Raw genomic sequence first — 15,583 nt, 5'->3', positions numbered from 1 at the left:
ATCCAATCCAAGAATAAATCCTTATTTGTAATTTCACTATATATTTTAAGTCTGTATTTGCAAGAATGTTATTGTTGATGAGCACCTTGTATTTCCAGTGAATAAATAATCAGAAGAATAAATATAAGTCCAGTCCAAATTAACTACTGGACACAACAATAATACAATGGATTTTGCTCAGATCTTAAAGCACGAATTAGTTATTTCTCGAGAAACACTATCACATAGTCCTCTACTTGACATCGGCTCACATTTAGCATTTTCTATTTTTAAAAAAAATCTCATGGAAAATATCCTTCTAGAAGGTTCCTAATGTTTATAAAATTAAATCTAAGTTATATTTAGAATACAAAATGTGGTAAACACAATGTCCTTGGCTCAGGCCAAGATAATAATTCTAACAGTCAACCCTTACTCATAGGAAATCTATTCGCTATGTGTAAGTTGTTTACAGAATACAAAAAAAAAAAAAAACAGTGATTCAGATCAAGTTGAAAATAAACTTGATTCTGGACAAGGTCAAGTCCAACAAAATATTGTCCAGTGTAGATAATGAAATAAATAAATAAATAAAACCTAACTAACAAACAATGCAAATTAAATATACATAAGAGTACAACGTGGACAATAAGTATATACAGCAATACATTGTAAAAATGTAAATTTATAAAAACATATTCATCATTTGTATAGTTTTAATATTTATTGAAAATATTATTAGATGCATGAAATGCATTAAAATTGTATTTGATATACATTTATAAAATTCTTTCACATAAGAAAGCGAAACATGATTTTTTGGGAATGGCATTCACCATCGGGAGGCAGTCAAATACGCTTTTTCGATGTCTGTTAAACGCACTAACACACTTTTGCCTTTACCACCAACATCACCATATGTATATCAATGTTTTAGGTATATAAACAGTATAATATCCATGAACGAGCCGAGTCAGAAGAACACACACACACACAAACACACACAGACAGACACAGATATGTATGTAGGTGTTGAAAATCATAGATATGCTATTAGAGTTGTCCCGAGCAGTTGGTGATCGTATAAATGCTGCAAGAGTTGTCCGGGAGCCGTTTGCGATTGTATAAATGCTATAAAGTTGCCCCGACCCGTTGGCGCTCATAGTAATGATGTAAGAACTGCCTTATAGAGCCTAGGAAAGGCACATACATTTTTCAAAAATATGGAGAGAAAAAGAAAACTGGACAAAACATCGCGTCCTCATAATGAAAAGAACCTGCATTGTTATTGAAAAGCTGAATTATATCATTATAAATCCATTTCCTTTACGACTTTCCATATATATATATATGTGTGTGTGTGTGTGTGTGTGTGTGTGTGTGTGTGTGTGTGCTTAAAAAGTGACTTTAAAGAGCAGTTTTATTTCTGATTAAAATCACTTTAGAACCATCTAGATACAAGTAATATTATCTAGCAAATAGATTTAACACTATAAAGTCCAGTTATTCATAAACTTCCTTACAGTGGCCAAAACTATATACCTAGAGACACTCATACATTTTAAATTCCCATACAATCTATTAGCGACTACATAGTCCCCATTTAATCCACCCCCTACCCACACAATGTTAGATGCATGACATGACACGAGATTATACTAGATGAGACAGGTAAAATAAGTATACCTGCCAGATAAACTAGATTTATAAAGGGTTAACTATATGCTACCTGATGTGAATTTTGCTTGCTATTCTTTTTATTTTCACCCGCTTTGTAAAAGAATGCAAACGTTCGACATCCTAAATTTGAATACATTATAATGCCCATTGTTCGTGAGATCCAAAGTTTTACATTTATTTTGTGAAATATGGACAGCCATCTTGTTACCAAAGTAAAAAAAAATATGTGCAACTGTAATTATAAATGTACGAATCGTTTAATAAAATATAAATATTAATTTTGAATGCAAACTATTACATTACATATGCACATATGTGAGCTGTTCAAAATAATTGCGATACTTCATAATGCTCCCGAAGTCTAGTCTCGCAATATATATTCATTTCAATTCGAACCCAATTTTACGACCTCCATAACCTCTCTCGCTGATTTTGTAGGAGTAAACAATAGAATACTTAAAGGTACATACCCCGGACGAAGCGACGATTCTGTTCATACTTCCGGAAACATCCAGAACAAACGCTCGAACCTTTGATCCGCTGTAGGCTATGTTGAAAATGGGTGTTGTGTCAGTACTCTCTGAGGCTGCATAGTTTCTTCCTTTAAAGAGGAAAATAAAAGTACAAAGGCTATGTATATTTTTCTTAGATGTCGCTTAATTTGTGATAATGATAATTGCCTTTCCATCAAACGAGTCCATGCTCAATAACATGGTGTTTGTTTGATGCATGTCCTGTAACAATCGTTCGCCAGTTTGATAGTTAAGTCGAAGTGATATAAACCATATTAATCAGCTTAAATTATCTTCAACGGTTGAAGGTGTTGTATATTCAATTACTACAGAGTGGTGTACCTTGCGATTATTATCATAAAACATTATTATAAACTTGCATGCTATGTGAGTAAAACTGGCTCGATAATTTGAAACTGTTACTTTGGAAGACTGGAAGCTGCAGAAATGATCTCCTGCCGAATATGGACAGCTTTCTTCTTGTCTCATTCTGGACTAGAACGTGAGTAAAGTAGCAATTAATTATCATTATATTGATCCAAACCTTCAGTCTGGCCAAATTAGTAAATTTGAAACTCACCACACAGTATCTCAGACACGTCAGAATATACTTATGTTTTTATTTTTCTTGAAGAACCTGTCTCCGTTTCGATGAAAATGTATACAGGCTCGAGAGTATGTAAGATGTTAAGATGATATGAAATTAAATTAGTAAATGGAAAAATATGCAAAAGTGATATGGGCGATATTTTTTAAAATTGTGTACGTTTATCAATGTCCAGCCGCTACCAAAGTGAGAACTATTTCTCCAAACAATAGCCTATAACGTCCCCTCTCTCTCTCTCTCTCTCTCTCTCTCTCCATCTCTTCATACCTTGAAAATCAGTATGTTCTCGTATGACTTCCCATGTGCTTTTGTGGTGGCAGTTTATGTTCTGATCACTTGGGATAGTTGTGAGGTGTCTGTAATCCTTTGCAGTATCATTGTCGTTTTCGCAGAAGTTCTTCACCTAAAATTGCGAGGTCAAAAGTGAATGCTTCAACCTTTCCATTTCCTTAAATGTTAGTCTCGTTGATTCAGATATAAAACGGTACTATGAAATCATGTTTAAAAACTATTTAAGAATACCCACCCACAAACAGTTACATTAATGAAAATGTCGTAAATTCAGCACATTTATGAGAACCACATTGTCAATATTGAGCACGGGAAACACTTAAAGTATGTAAAATAATACGTGTCTCTGAAGGAATTTAGAAGTTATGGTATCGTAAAGACTCAAATAAGGAATAGATAAAGTCTCTAGTATAGATTTTCTCTTGGATCTTGTATCCCTCTGAATCGCCCTTTCCATTGAAGTGGTATTTTATTTTCTTTGTTGAGCAAATGACCCGATATATTTTAAATGAACGTCAACATTTTAAATTTCGAAACAATACTGGCCCAGAGCAAAATTAATTTTTAGTTTTATATTTTAAAGAAATTAAACCGAACATTGTTAAACTTACGGATGCAATGTAAGAATGACCCATCAGCGACACGGGAGTTGTTTGGTCTTCAACCGGACAATATCTACATTCACGTGGGAGTGGATACCTTATCTTGGTCACATCACAAGGTTTATCTTTGTTGCAGTTCATAAGAGCTTGTCCTTTGATATTTTTCATACATCTGTTGAAACAAATAGTTTACGCTAAGCCTGCCCCTGTTATCAGTGTTCCATACAACGTATAACGAAACACACAAATGTACAACGGAGTGCCCCCTTCCCATCTCCACGAAAGAGAAACAAAACAAAGTGCAATATGTTTGTGAATGGGGTGAGGCAACCTGTCCGTGAGGTTATTCAAAAACAGAGACTATATGACATATGATGCACGCCAAAAAGGACTTTTCTGGAATAAGATTGTCACGAAAAAATTAACTGTTTTTGTGTTGATAAATTATAAACAAAGCAAAAATATTCAACAATAAACAACTGAAATAAGAAGCTGTCACATTTCCGGGATTGTCTTAACATCAGGGTGCAGCTTCCAGCATCTAATATATAAAGATATGTATGTATGCATGTATGTATGCATGCATGAATTTTGACCGTCACCATAATACATTTTAATTCTTTAAAAAAAACACATAAATTTACTATGCTTTCAAGTTTCAATATGTCTAAAGACTGACAAAGGTTTTTTTTGAAGGACTCGCGGTACTAAATGTTTGGAAAAACAGGAACCAGTCTGGAAATGGTTGAAGAGAAAGTAAAGTTTATATGGGTTTGACTGGTCAGGATTAGTTGATAATGAAAGACATATTTTTGTAAAAAGAATCTTTTAGAAGGCTAGTCCTAGTTGTAAGTGAAGAAAAATAGAGACTTTGTTTTATTGATGGAATTTCAGTCCTTTAACAGACTTAATATTGGAACACTCATTACTGAAATTAGCACCTAACTGTTTGGTGTGTTATTGAAAGCACACGTTTTAAACACACATAGATCCCGAAAATGCCGCTGCTCATATGGAATTCTCTGGATCTAAGCTACCATCCAGGATGCATCTATAATGATACATACAAATTTGATCACGAGCACTCAAAATGTTAATGTTATTTAATTTTAATATCATATTGTTTTCACAGGTTTACTATGGAGACTGAATTAATACAGTGAGTCCTATATAAACAAAAAGCAAAAAAGAATTATATACAAGTGTCTGTAATCACGACTAAAGCCACACCTAGGTTAGTTTAATGCCTCAGTTAAATTACTTACGTGATATATGACCTGTAACATTGTGTTGCACATGAATCATCAATGATCAGTACTTGTGATCTATATACTCTGCAAAGTCCGCTCCCGTACTATTGAAGGTGTGTGCTAATGTAGCTAGACTGCTTAAAGTGATGTAAAGCAACAAGACGATCAGCTGGGCTATGTCATAATTAATGATCAAAATGGCAAGTCTACATCTCATGGTGTGCCACTACACTGGAGGGCAAACAACCGTAGTTTTTAAGAGCAGTTATACAGAAGTGTAAGAAGCTCTTTATTAGTCTCTCGGCCAGTTAATGCACCACCATAATGACTTATTTGTAACAAATAATAATAATTATATTTGTAGTCAATACTGCGTGTTTGTTGAGCATCGTATGAAATCAAAGCATGTAGTTCATTTGTAAAATATCAGGCATATTGCATCGAATATTTCAAATAATACAAGCAAGACATAGCTGAAACGAAAGTCAAAAACAGTATGGGATTTGTATAGGACTGCAAAGGGGTGTATTACTCAAATTTTCTTTGTTCGGCCAAACAAGTTACTGAAGATTTACAAATCAGTTAAATATGATTGTATTATTCATGCATTGTATAAAACTCAAGCTTATTATTTTTTAATCGATGTTATCTTGGCGACGACCTTGGTGATGACCTTGGTGTTGTAGAGATACATCATCCTTGATCTATTTAATGATTTCTATATTTGTTTTTGCAATGTGAAAATTCATTAACAAACGTAATGCAAACCATAAAGCTGAGTGTTCTTTCTTGTGGAATCGTAAGACACGGAAAATGCTGAAGAAAAACATCTGTCCCTCTGTTTTTTAGTCTCCATAACTGCTATAGCACACTGGTCTTATTACCATCGGGTTTCATCTATCTATCTATCTATATATCTATCTATCTATATATATATATATATATATATATATATATATATATATATATATATATATATATATATATATATATATATATATATATATATATATCCAAGCTGAGTAACTTATTCTAATTTGCTTATTCATCCATCCATCCGTACTTACGTGTGTAGGTGTGTCCTAAGATTCATTGATCAATATATACATATGTTATTTAGTTATACTCACACAACCGGTTCATATTGTTCGGTCTCCATGTCCATGTAGAAGTAAGGATTCAAGTAATTAACTGTCCGTTTATATTCGTCAAACAAGCCCCATCGAAGGTGTCCCCACTCGTGCACAAACAGGTGAGCTGTGACATCAAGAACATTATTACTCAATCGTAAATCAAGAATTAAAATTATTTGCATTGCATATACTATGAATACCGCCCTCGAAATCATTATTATGCATATGCATTTGACCGTGTCATAATCAGCTGTATTGATGTACTGTGGATATAATATAATCTCTGCACATTAAAAGACTTAAGTTGCAAAGAAAGAAAATTATTTATCAAAATAATGACAAAGGGCCTCTAGTGATCATAAGTTGCTGCTCTTAGTTCGAGAGAGAGAGAGAGAGGAGGGGAGAGACAGGCATTTCATTGAAGGTATCAATGAACAAGGTTTTCTTTCTTCAAGCGAGCAGTGCACTTTTATCCACTCGGAATAACATTGTTTAATCCTGTACACATTGTCGCAATGCACAGGCGATAATGTACTACGCTTCTGTTTATAAAGAGGCGCAGAGGAGCGCCTTTCCTGACTGGAGAGGATCTCCTGCCGAACGAATTTACGAAGTAAAAGCGACTATACGATCAGTCTATGTCTCTAATTTGAATTAGGGTTAGGGGTCAGAACTGGGATTGTTCTGAAACATTCCCTCTGTCACATAGCTTGGGGAAAATATTCTTCCTCTTTTTTAAAGGGAACAAATAGGAACAATAAATAACAAAAATGAAAAAAAAAACTGCAGGGAAAATAAAAATAGTCATTGGTGTTTCGGCAAAATCCCAAAATATATCTCCAAAGACGATTTTAGGAACTATTTTCTGTTTACTGTCATGATTCTGGCACATTTCGAACAAGGAAGATTGACACAAGGAAGTTAAAATGCAGGAATTGTCTTACACTTGTTAATACAATATAATATATTGTTTAACGCATAAACAATCGAACAAGATTTCCACAGGAGCAAATGTAACATGTGACATTAAAAATAATCCCAGACAACTGTCTCCACAACATGGTTGCTACCGCCAATGCGGCAGCATTTTATGTCAAAGAAGGGCCATAACTTCATTAAAAAATGGGGGAGGGGTCAAAATCGATTTTGACGTTGGGTTTCTTAATGTTATTCATCATTATACGAAAGATTACAATCCATAAAGTCGTTGAAAAGTTATTAAGTGGAAATAAAATTGAAAGGCAAAAGCCAACGTCAAACAGGGGCAATAATTCTGGAATAGTTTTGGTCGAAAAAGAGTACAAATCGAAATTAAACCAGTTCTTCTAAGCCTAATACCAATTTGATTTTTAATCTACAAAGTCCTTCAAACGTTGTTGAACATAAAACAAAACTGGAAAACAATGTCTAAGTCAAACAAGGGCTGTAACGCCTTAAAGTTTTGCAGGAAAACGGGGAAAATAGAACTGCATTTAACTCTTCTTAACGGTAAGCCTATAAAAATATTTTAAGCCACGAAAGCCTTCAACTGTTATTCAACGGAAAGAAAATTATGACAGACCTGACCTGACGTGATGTCACATCATGTGACAGATGGACATGGGTTGAAAAATATATGCCGGACCTGAAGTGTCTTGACGTGGCCTGATGGGACAGTTGAACATGTATAGCACTGCATGCCTGACCTGACGTGTCGTGATGTGACCTGATGGGAAGGATGGACGTTGGTAACACTGTATGCCGGACCTGACCAATCGTGACGTGGCCTGGCAGGACGGATGGACATGGATAAAACTAAGAGATTAAGCGGGTAGCGTATAAAAAAGATCGAATTTTTTTCCCATCACCAAGTTACCGTTGCATCAGGCATTTTGTGAAGAAGTATAATGCCATGAATTTGAAAGGGAAATCGTGAGAATAAACAATACTCTATGCATAAATCCAAGGAGTATGAAACTGAGATTTTTGCTGTAATAAGAAAATTGAAGTTTTAGAAGTATAATGGAATGTATTAGAGCTCATCATGTGATATTTCTCCCTCAGCGTCTAATCCTCTCTCTCTCTATCTGAATATGGAATGATAGATACAGGAGAGAGAGAGAGAGAGTACTTAAATTCATAAGCCCGACGCCAGGGGCCTCTCTAATTTCAGATAGGACCTCTCTTGTACTCTCAATAATGTATCCGTCAGGCTTATCGAAATACATTCTAACTTGTCTGAGAAAGCTTCAATTGCGCTGACAAAATGCGGAAATTTATTTTCAAGATGTTGGTTGTCATAGCACGGCGTGTCATTGTAAAATCTACTACATTTTATTTCCAAAACTGCTGAAACGGTCATAACATCTTCTAAAATTTTAGAAAATATAAAGAGGAAAACCCCCGCCACGGCAGCATATTCCCGATACATGCAGCCTGTATAAATGGTAAGCAGTCATGACTGGAGCTGTTGTAAAACTATCATCTGGGCAGTTTAAATAGACGAAATTAAAAGGCAATATTTGTTTCTTCACACCAATGAATTTAAATACCTACATAAGTGTTAAAATTCATTGGTGAGACAAATATTATATATGCTGATATCTATCCCACTGAATTTTTCTTCTCTTGCGCCTTTTGTTTTCAATTTCTACAACTAAATTCCTAAGTTTCAGTGATAAATAAATCGCATAATATTATTTTACATTCATTGGTGGTACTTCATTTTTCTGGGATGCAAAGTTAAATTTGGTTGTAGTCTTCAATTTAGAAATTTTGGATACTTAAAACTGATTATGTCAACTATATGCAGTTATTGAAGTTGTTTAACTGACTTTTTAACCATCTATCTATTAATTCTTCCTACGCCCAGTAGGTGGTACTACCACTCTCTGGCTGTTATCCGATGTTTGACAAAAGTATGGAAAATAAATTGATACCCCATGGGCCATATGTTTTCTCAGCATCCTCCATTAGGAGCAGTCCAGGTGTCAGGTGCATGAACTTCCCCGGTTTTCCGCATTCTGTGACCCCCTCCACGTAAGGTTCGCGTCCATATTTGTTGGACGGAATATCAATCAAGATGTATTCCGAATCTAGCGACGAAGGCTTTGATATTGCGTTTCCTTCAAGACTTCGGGACCATGTTTGGGGAACAATGATGGTAACATTCCTAATATAAGCTCGATATTTTGTGGCCGTGAAGAGCAATCTGGAAGCATTTGTGATAATGTCCTGCAATAATAATAATAATAATAATAATAATAACCATTGTCATCATTGAAACAAAACAAAAACGAATATATTCAATACATTTGGATTAGTGGAATAATTCTACGGAAAGACAACACCTGTTGAAATCAAGGTAGCATGTGTTACAAAGTTACGGGACGTAATTTTAGAGGTGCTCTAGTGCAGAAATTTTCAGCAATTTTACTTTGCTTTCGTTTTCTCTCTTTGAAATGTCGCTGATAAAATTAATCATGCTTCTGTTCAATCTTGCCAGGCTGAAAATAGCATTTAAAGGCGGCCAAACTTCGACAAACGAAGGGCTTACTCCCTTATGCTAATATGATCCGTTCAGAAATCGAAATAGTAATTTTAGGAGTAACGGCTTGAGACTGTATACTGAATGGGATGAAATAGTTGTAATACATAGTAATGTACTCTCTTTGAAATACAAGTTTTATAAGCGGATTTACAGCAGTGGCTAAAGTTAGTAATTTGTTGTGTAATGGGATAATTGGATTCGTCTCTAAGTGGTACAAATTGAATGCGTGTTAGTAATTTGTTGTGTAATGGGATAATTCGACTCTGTCTCTAAGTGATACAGATTGAATCCGTGTTTAAAATGTGATGCAGTAAAGCCACTTTCACGCAAGCAACAGAAACCGTCCGTGTAACATTAGACATGTGACTTTTAACATAAACCGTCCGTGCAGCATTAGACGCATAAAAATGTATTTACCTATGCATTTATCTCCTTATTCGTTTTAATTTACTTTTAGCGAATGCAATCTTCAGCTCTCAGGAAGAAACATTTTCTAGACAGAGATTCAACCGAAACAATGTATTTTAACTATTCATTTAATGTGACCGAACTCACTGATCTATTACAAAAGTACAAAATAATGAGATTTTCAATTGTTACTAAAAGTATATTTGACGTGAGAATGTAAAATCAGAGCATCCTCGGTCTTTAAAAATAAAATAGATAAAAAAATACTAATAAAATAAAATGAAATAAAAAAGAACAATTTCTGTCATAATTCAACGACATCGAACACTAAAATGTGAACTAAATTTAAACGCATCGCACAAGCGCACGAATAAATCAGAGCATATTGGTCTCCTTCCGATGCCAGTTGAATAACTTTGTCTCTCCGAAGTTGTATTGATACTTTCCACACATTTGGCTAGATGAGCGAAGAATAGATCCTCGCTAAAGATAGGTATTTAAAAGAAAACTGGAAGTCATTAAGCGAAATATTCATATTTTTTAATGTCATTTCTGTATGTTTTTCTGTAGAAAAAAATTGGAAAGTTCATTGGATTCAATAACCTGGAATAATCGCTTACGTCGCTATTGTTGATAATATGTCATAGACTCGTTCTTACGTCAGTAAAGCTGTTATTCTATCGCAGTTCACTATGAGTAGTATTTACATTGTTAGCATGCGGCTGAAAAGACCAAAGACGCTCCGATTAAAACTCAGAGGTAACCGTAGAGATATTTCCCAAATTAATAAGTTTTGGCAGATCATTATCGGGCAAGATATGTTAAGAATAGATCGTCATTATGAAAAAATAGGCACAGGAAATACCAACTGGTATTCATGTAGCTTTAGAATTAAAAAGAACTGAGAAATATTTAAGGTTCTATGAGCCCAAATAATTGCTTATTCTACTATTAGATAAGAGAAGATCATCGAATCCTTGTGACGTCAATAAGGTTATTCCGAAGTAATGTTAACAACAAAGCGTTTGAGAGTAGTTCAATGTGGCCGTTCTTTTTCTTGTTACACATGGCAGATGTGAGCTTCTTCCGACTGTGCAAAAATATGGCGGTAGTCTGGGTCACCTGGCACACTCTGAGTTTTATCACCTTAAACGGAAAACCAAACTTAGGCCGACAATCAGAGCATCATCTGGCTTTACCATGAAAAGACCTCGGAAGTGTCGAAGTGACAGACATTTATGGAACTTCATTCATGAAAATGATCATATGTGACAAAAACTACGTCTATGTGTATACGAAAACTAATACGTTGATTCATGTAAGAAGCAAAAGATTCAAAGGCCATGTCCAGTTAACAATATATAATTCACACTGAATTTATTTAATTGACCTGTTATTTGGTTCTTATACATTCAGGAAACAGATTATATGGTTTGTCGTTATCTATTGCGCAAGAATGTTGTGATTGGTGTGTGCGAGTGTTTTGTTTCGTTTCCCTCTAACTGGAAAACCATTTAGTCTTATCCATTTGAAGTGTTTACTAGTATATTCACATGACTAAGTACGTACTTGCGAGAACCAAGGCCACTAATGAATAAACACTTAAAACAATTAGAATTATTTTGCACTGAAATATTTCGTGATTTAATTCCAGTCCTATGTAATCAAAGTACGAACTAAATCATTAAGACTCCTATCAAAGTTCCTTTCAGAAATACACCATTTAAAAAAAAAAGGTATTTGTTCGATCAAACTTGCTTCTAAAAGTAAACTTGTATGTCGTGTATTTCAGATTGATGAAAGACCCTCAAATCTAAAACATTAAGAGCAATGTTTTGAGAATATGCATTTGATATTGTCAATGGGTAGCCTATTTATTAGAATTTATAAGACTGCGTCAGAGCTAGGGAAATGTTAATGGATAAGTTATTATATGTTTCAGATGTCCCCCAACCCCAAATGATCCAACCACATAATCTAATCAACTATTAAAGCTGTGATGTTGGATTCCGGACAGTCTAATCAACTTTTACAGCTGTGATGTTGGACTCCGGACAGCCAAGTTAAAACCTCTAGCATATGACAGACTGATATTTGCTCTTCGCTGTAGTAGGGTTGATCCCTGAACCATGGAATTACAGCCCGGGTTTGTTATCACTTCGATTTCGATGCCCTATCCAAGCTGTGTGCCTCTAATAAAACTTCCTGGTTTGAATATTTAGATGACGTTTTGTATTAGGACAACGTAGTTCGCGTTTATTTGTGTATTTTGATCATTATTACTGTTCGCGACTGTGCAGTCTGTAGTGAAAAAGACAATATAAAACCATAAAATGTCTGTACTCAACACGGGTACTGCACACAAGTAAATAAATCTGTACCACATAATTAGTGAACTATACAAAACAATTGTTGATAGAACATTTATTCTTGCATAAAAAAGTAAAATCCTAGCATATGATTTTCTAGCATAGCCAACATTGACTGATACTTGGGTTATCCTACTGAAAGAATGATCTAATGGATTTACATGTAATGAAACCAACATATTTTTGATTCGATAACAATTGCTAGTAGTTATTTAATTAAGATGACATGTTTTTTTTTAAAGTGTTGGGATTCATTACTGTTGTTATATCATATTCTAATCTGTCCATTACGCACATATCAATATGGTTTCAACAGTAGTCTATCGCGCATATGCTCTCTATATAAGAGATGAATTTCCAATCAATAATCACTGATGACATAAAGACAATAACAAGACAAATAATAATAATATCCACGATTTTTACTTGCATTTGACATGATACACTATTTCGTTGAAAACCCTTCTTCTTTTCGTTTTCTCTCGCTCATGTGTAAAAATGTAAATAACCAAATACGCACAGATCTGTTGAGAGAGAGATACAAATTCGGGGCTGATGAAATGTTTGAGACCAAAACTACAACAAGTAACCTACAATAACATAGGTGGTCGTAACGGTATGTGTACATATTATTTGGGATTTAAATAAAGTGTTGCTAATACCAATAATACAAAGCTACAACAGCCTGTCTAGATTTTACAGTGCATTTGTTGGTTAGGAGGCACACACATACTGCAAAAACATATAATATTGTTTTAAATACAGATTATTTTTAATTATTAAAATGCCAGAAAGACGCTCTCCCCTTCTAACTCATAAGTTGTATTTGTCGTCAGGCGGAGACTAGTTAATCAGCAGAGACATATATGGATGAACAATAAAAATGAACTTATAGCAAATTTTCTACCGACACCACCCAACTCCTCTCTCGGGGCTCTGAGTGGCAGACTAGTCTAAAGCACTCACCATTACGGATCATTGCCATCTCACCTATCTGCGTGGGTTCGAGTCTCAGGTTCAGCCAATGTGGCTTTGTGAGAAAGCTTGCCAGTAGCTTATCGTGGGTCGGTGGTTCTTTCAGGGGTTTTCCCGCGTTCTTCCTTCACCATTTATAATAGCCGCCATGTATAGCCTATAATGTGCTGAAAAGTGGCGTTAAACACTACAACAGCGACAGCAATAACAATCTCTCTCTCTCTCTCTCTCTCTCTCTCTCTCTCTCTCTCTCTCTCTCTCTCTCCTCATCGCAGCAAGATACGGGCGAAAATCCATGACAAAACGAGCGTAGTGGATGCCTGCTTAAGTCAAACATCTAGGCGTCTGAATGGTGGTAAAATCTTCTAAATGACCATAGGAAAGGGGAAAGAGAAATGGAAGATAAAAACAATCGTATTGTTGGTAGTAATGTAAGTTAAATGATAATAAAAATTTAAATCAAATCGAAATACATTTAAATGTTTTAATTACCTTTTGTTGGCTCGTCATTTCTCATAGCTTTTATTCCCCGTGCGTTTCATACTATGATTTAAGCTATTTAATTAATGTCGTTGAAAATAGAATCTCCAAAAAAGAAGCAACTTATCAATTTACAAAGAGGATTCTGAAAAGGCGAAAAAGATGAGAACTGCGGTGAACATGGATGTGAAGAGTTCATTCACTCCGTCAATATACAGGTGACTGTAGTGAATCTTAACTGCAAATACTAGAACGTGTTTTTTGTATGTGATATGAATATAATAGATGTATATTATGTACGCTGTATCACATATGCCACTTTTATAAATTTGAATTCGGCAAACCTCGTTTCCTTTTCATGAAAAGTTATTACCCCTTTCCCTCTTTCTCGCATCATATATATATATATATATATATATATATATATATATATATATATATATATATGTGTGTGTGTGTGTGTGTGTGTGTGTGTGTGTGTGTGTGTGTAATTTAATCAGTGAAATGGTTTATGATAATATGTTCAATGCTCTTTTGCGCTGCAGTATTGAAAAAAGTTAAGTTGTTAAATCAGAAACGATCAAGTTTATGATTGTTTAAAAATAGAAACGTTTCATAAGAACTCACTTTAGGAAGCAAGTAAACTTAGAAGCTTCTGAAGACAATTTAGAACATACCCCAGACTGGTGATTAGACTTGAATAAAGACACTTTTGCACATACCACAGAGTGGTGTTTGGCTTAAATAATTAAGCATTCTATAGATAGTATACCAACACTAGAGTAAAAATGTATATATACTGAGTGGACATTTAGGCATTATCAACAAATATACAGACACAGTTCACAGACATATAAAAGAGTATAAATGAAATATAGCAATTAAAATGGAGACTTTTCCAGTTCTGGAATGTTCTTTTCACACTGGCCCAGTGTACAGTCAAAACTATTCTTTTCCGACTGGTCCCGTGTACAGTCAAACGTTCCTTATAGATTGATCCAGGTACAATCATTCGCCAGCTTTAGGAAAGGGAAAAATGTCATCTGATTGTGTCTGTTAAAGTAAGGTGAATTCTTAATAAAGTCGAGCTTAAAGGCAGAAGTAAATGCATATATTAAGTGTATATTACCTTAATTTTGCTGACCAAGCTGTAATTCTCCCGAACCTCAGGTCCAATTACAACGTACAAGCCCTCGTATCCGTTATTTTTCAGTTCCAGTTTAGAGAAGACATGAGTAGAAAAGGACATAAGGAACACAAAGATAACGTTCTTCATTTTCAATATAAAAGCATTTGTGTGCTATTACTGTGCAAGATTTATGTCCATATAGTCAGTCCTCAACCGTTTCGAAAGCTCTTATCACAAGAGGATGGCAAATATTTTTAATAAGAGTTAAACAATAAGTGTTGTCAGCTCTTCATTATGCGTTCTCTGCTTCCTTAATTAATGCTTTCAACTTACCAGCTTCCGTTAAATGATGATGCGATTTATCTAAACAACAAATGAATATATTTGCTCACAGTGTCATTAATGTTATCATTTCAACAGATATGAAACCTGCTAGATTATCATAGCTGGAGATCTACACATACACAGAGAGAGAGAGAGAGAGAGAGAGAGAGACAAGGGCGGATATGACTATAAACCAACCAATGTTTACATAAAGTGTTACCGCTTCATAGTTATTAAATTTACTGAATGCACCAAGCTTGTTCCAAATTTCATGACCTAAAACAAAGAACGAAATCTGGAGTTGTATTTATGATT

At 34.7% G+C, this 15,583-nt stretch overlaps 1 protein-coding gene across 1 annotated transcript in view; it reads right to left on the bottom strand.

The window, feature by feature from the left end:
* Positions 1-15,296, bottom strand: part of LOC149768941 (calcium-activated chloride channel regulator 1-like) — a gene marked incomplete at its 3' end in the record, with an annotated part of 32,604 nt that extends 17,308 nt beyond the window's left edge. The window contains exons 1-6 of the mRNA XM_089949993.1: positions 14,945-15,296; positions 8,973-9,267; positions 6,052-6,178; positions 3,681-3,843; positions 3,046-3,181; positions 2,130-2,260 (exon numbers count right to left, since the gene is read on the bottom strand). Of these exons, the coding sequence (XP_089806119.1) occupies positions 2,130-2,260; positions 3,046-3,181; positions 3,681-3,843; positions 6,052-6,178; positions 8,973-9,267; positions 14,945-15,091 (999 nt within the window). The remainder of the gene's footprint in view (positions 1-2,129; positions 2,261-3,045; positions 3,182-3,680; positions 3,844-6,051; positions 6,179-8,972; positions 9,268-14,944) is intronic.
* Positions 15,297-15,583: the final 287 nt, after the last annotated feature.

Source organism: Sinohyriopsis cumingii, unplaced genomic scaffold (assembly GCF_028554795.1).
Source record: "Sinohyriopsis cumingii isolate HCF-2022 unplaced genomic scaffold, ASM2855479v2 utg005293l, whole genome shotgun sequence".
NCBI lineage: Eukaryota > Metazoa > Mollusca > Bivalvia > Unionida > Unionidae > Sinohyriopsis > Sinohyriopsis cumingii.
This window is presented reverse-complemented; position numbering and strand designations above follow the sequence as displayed.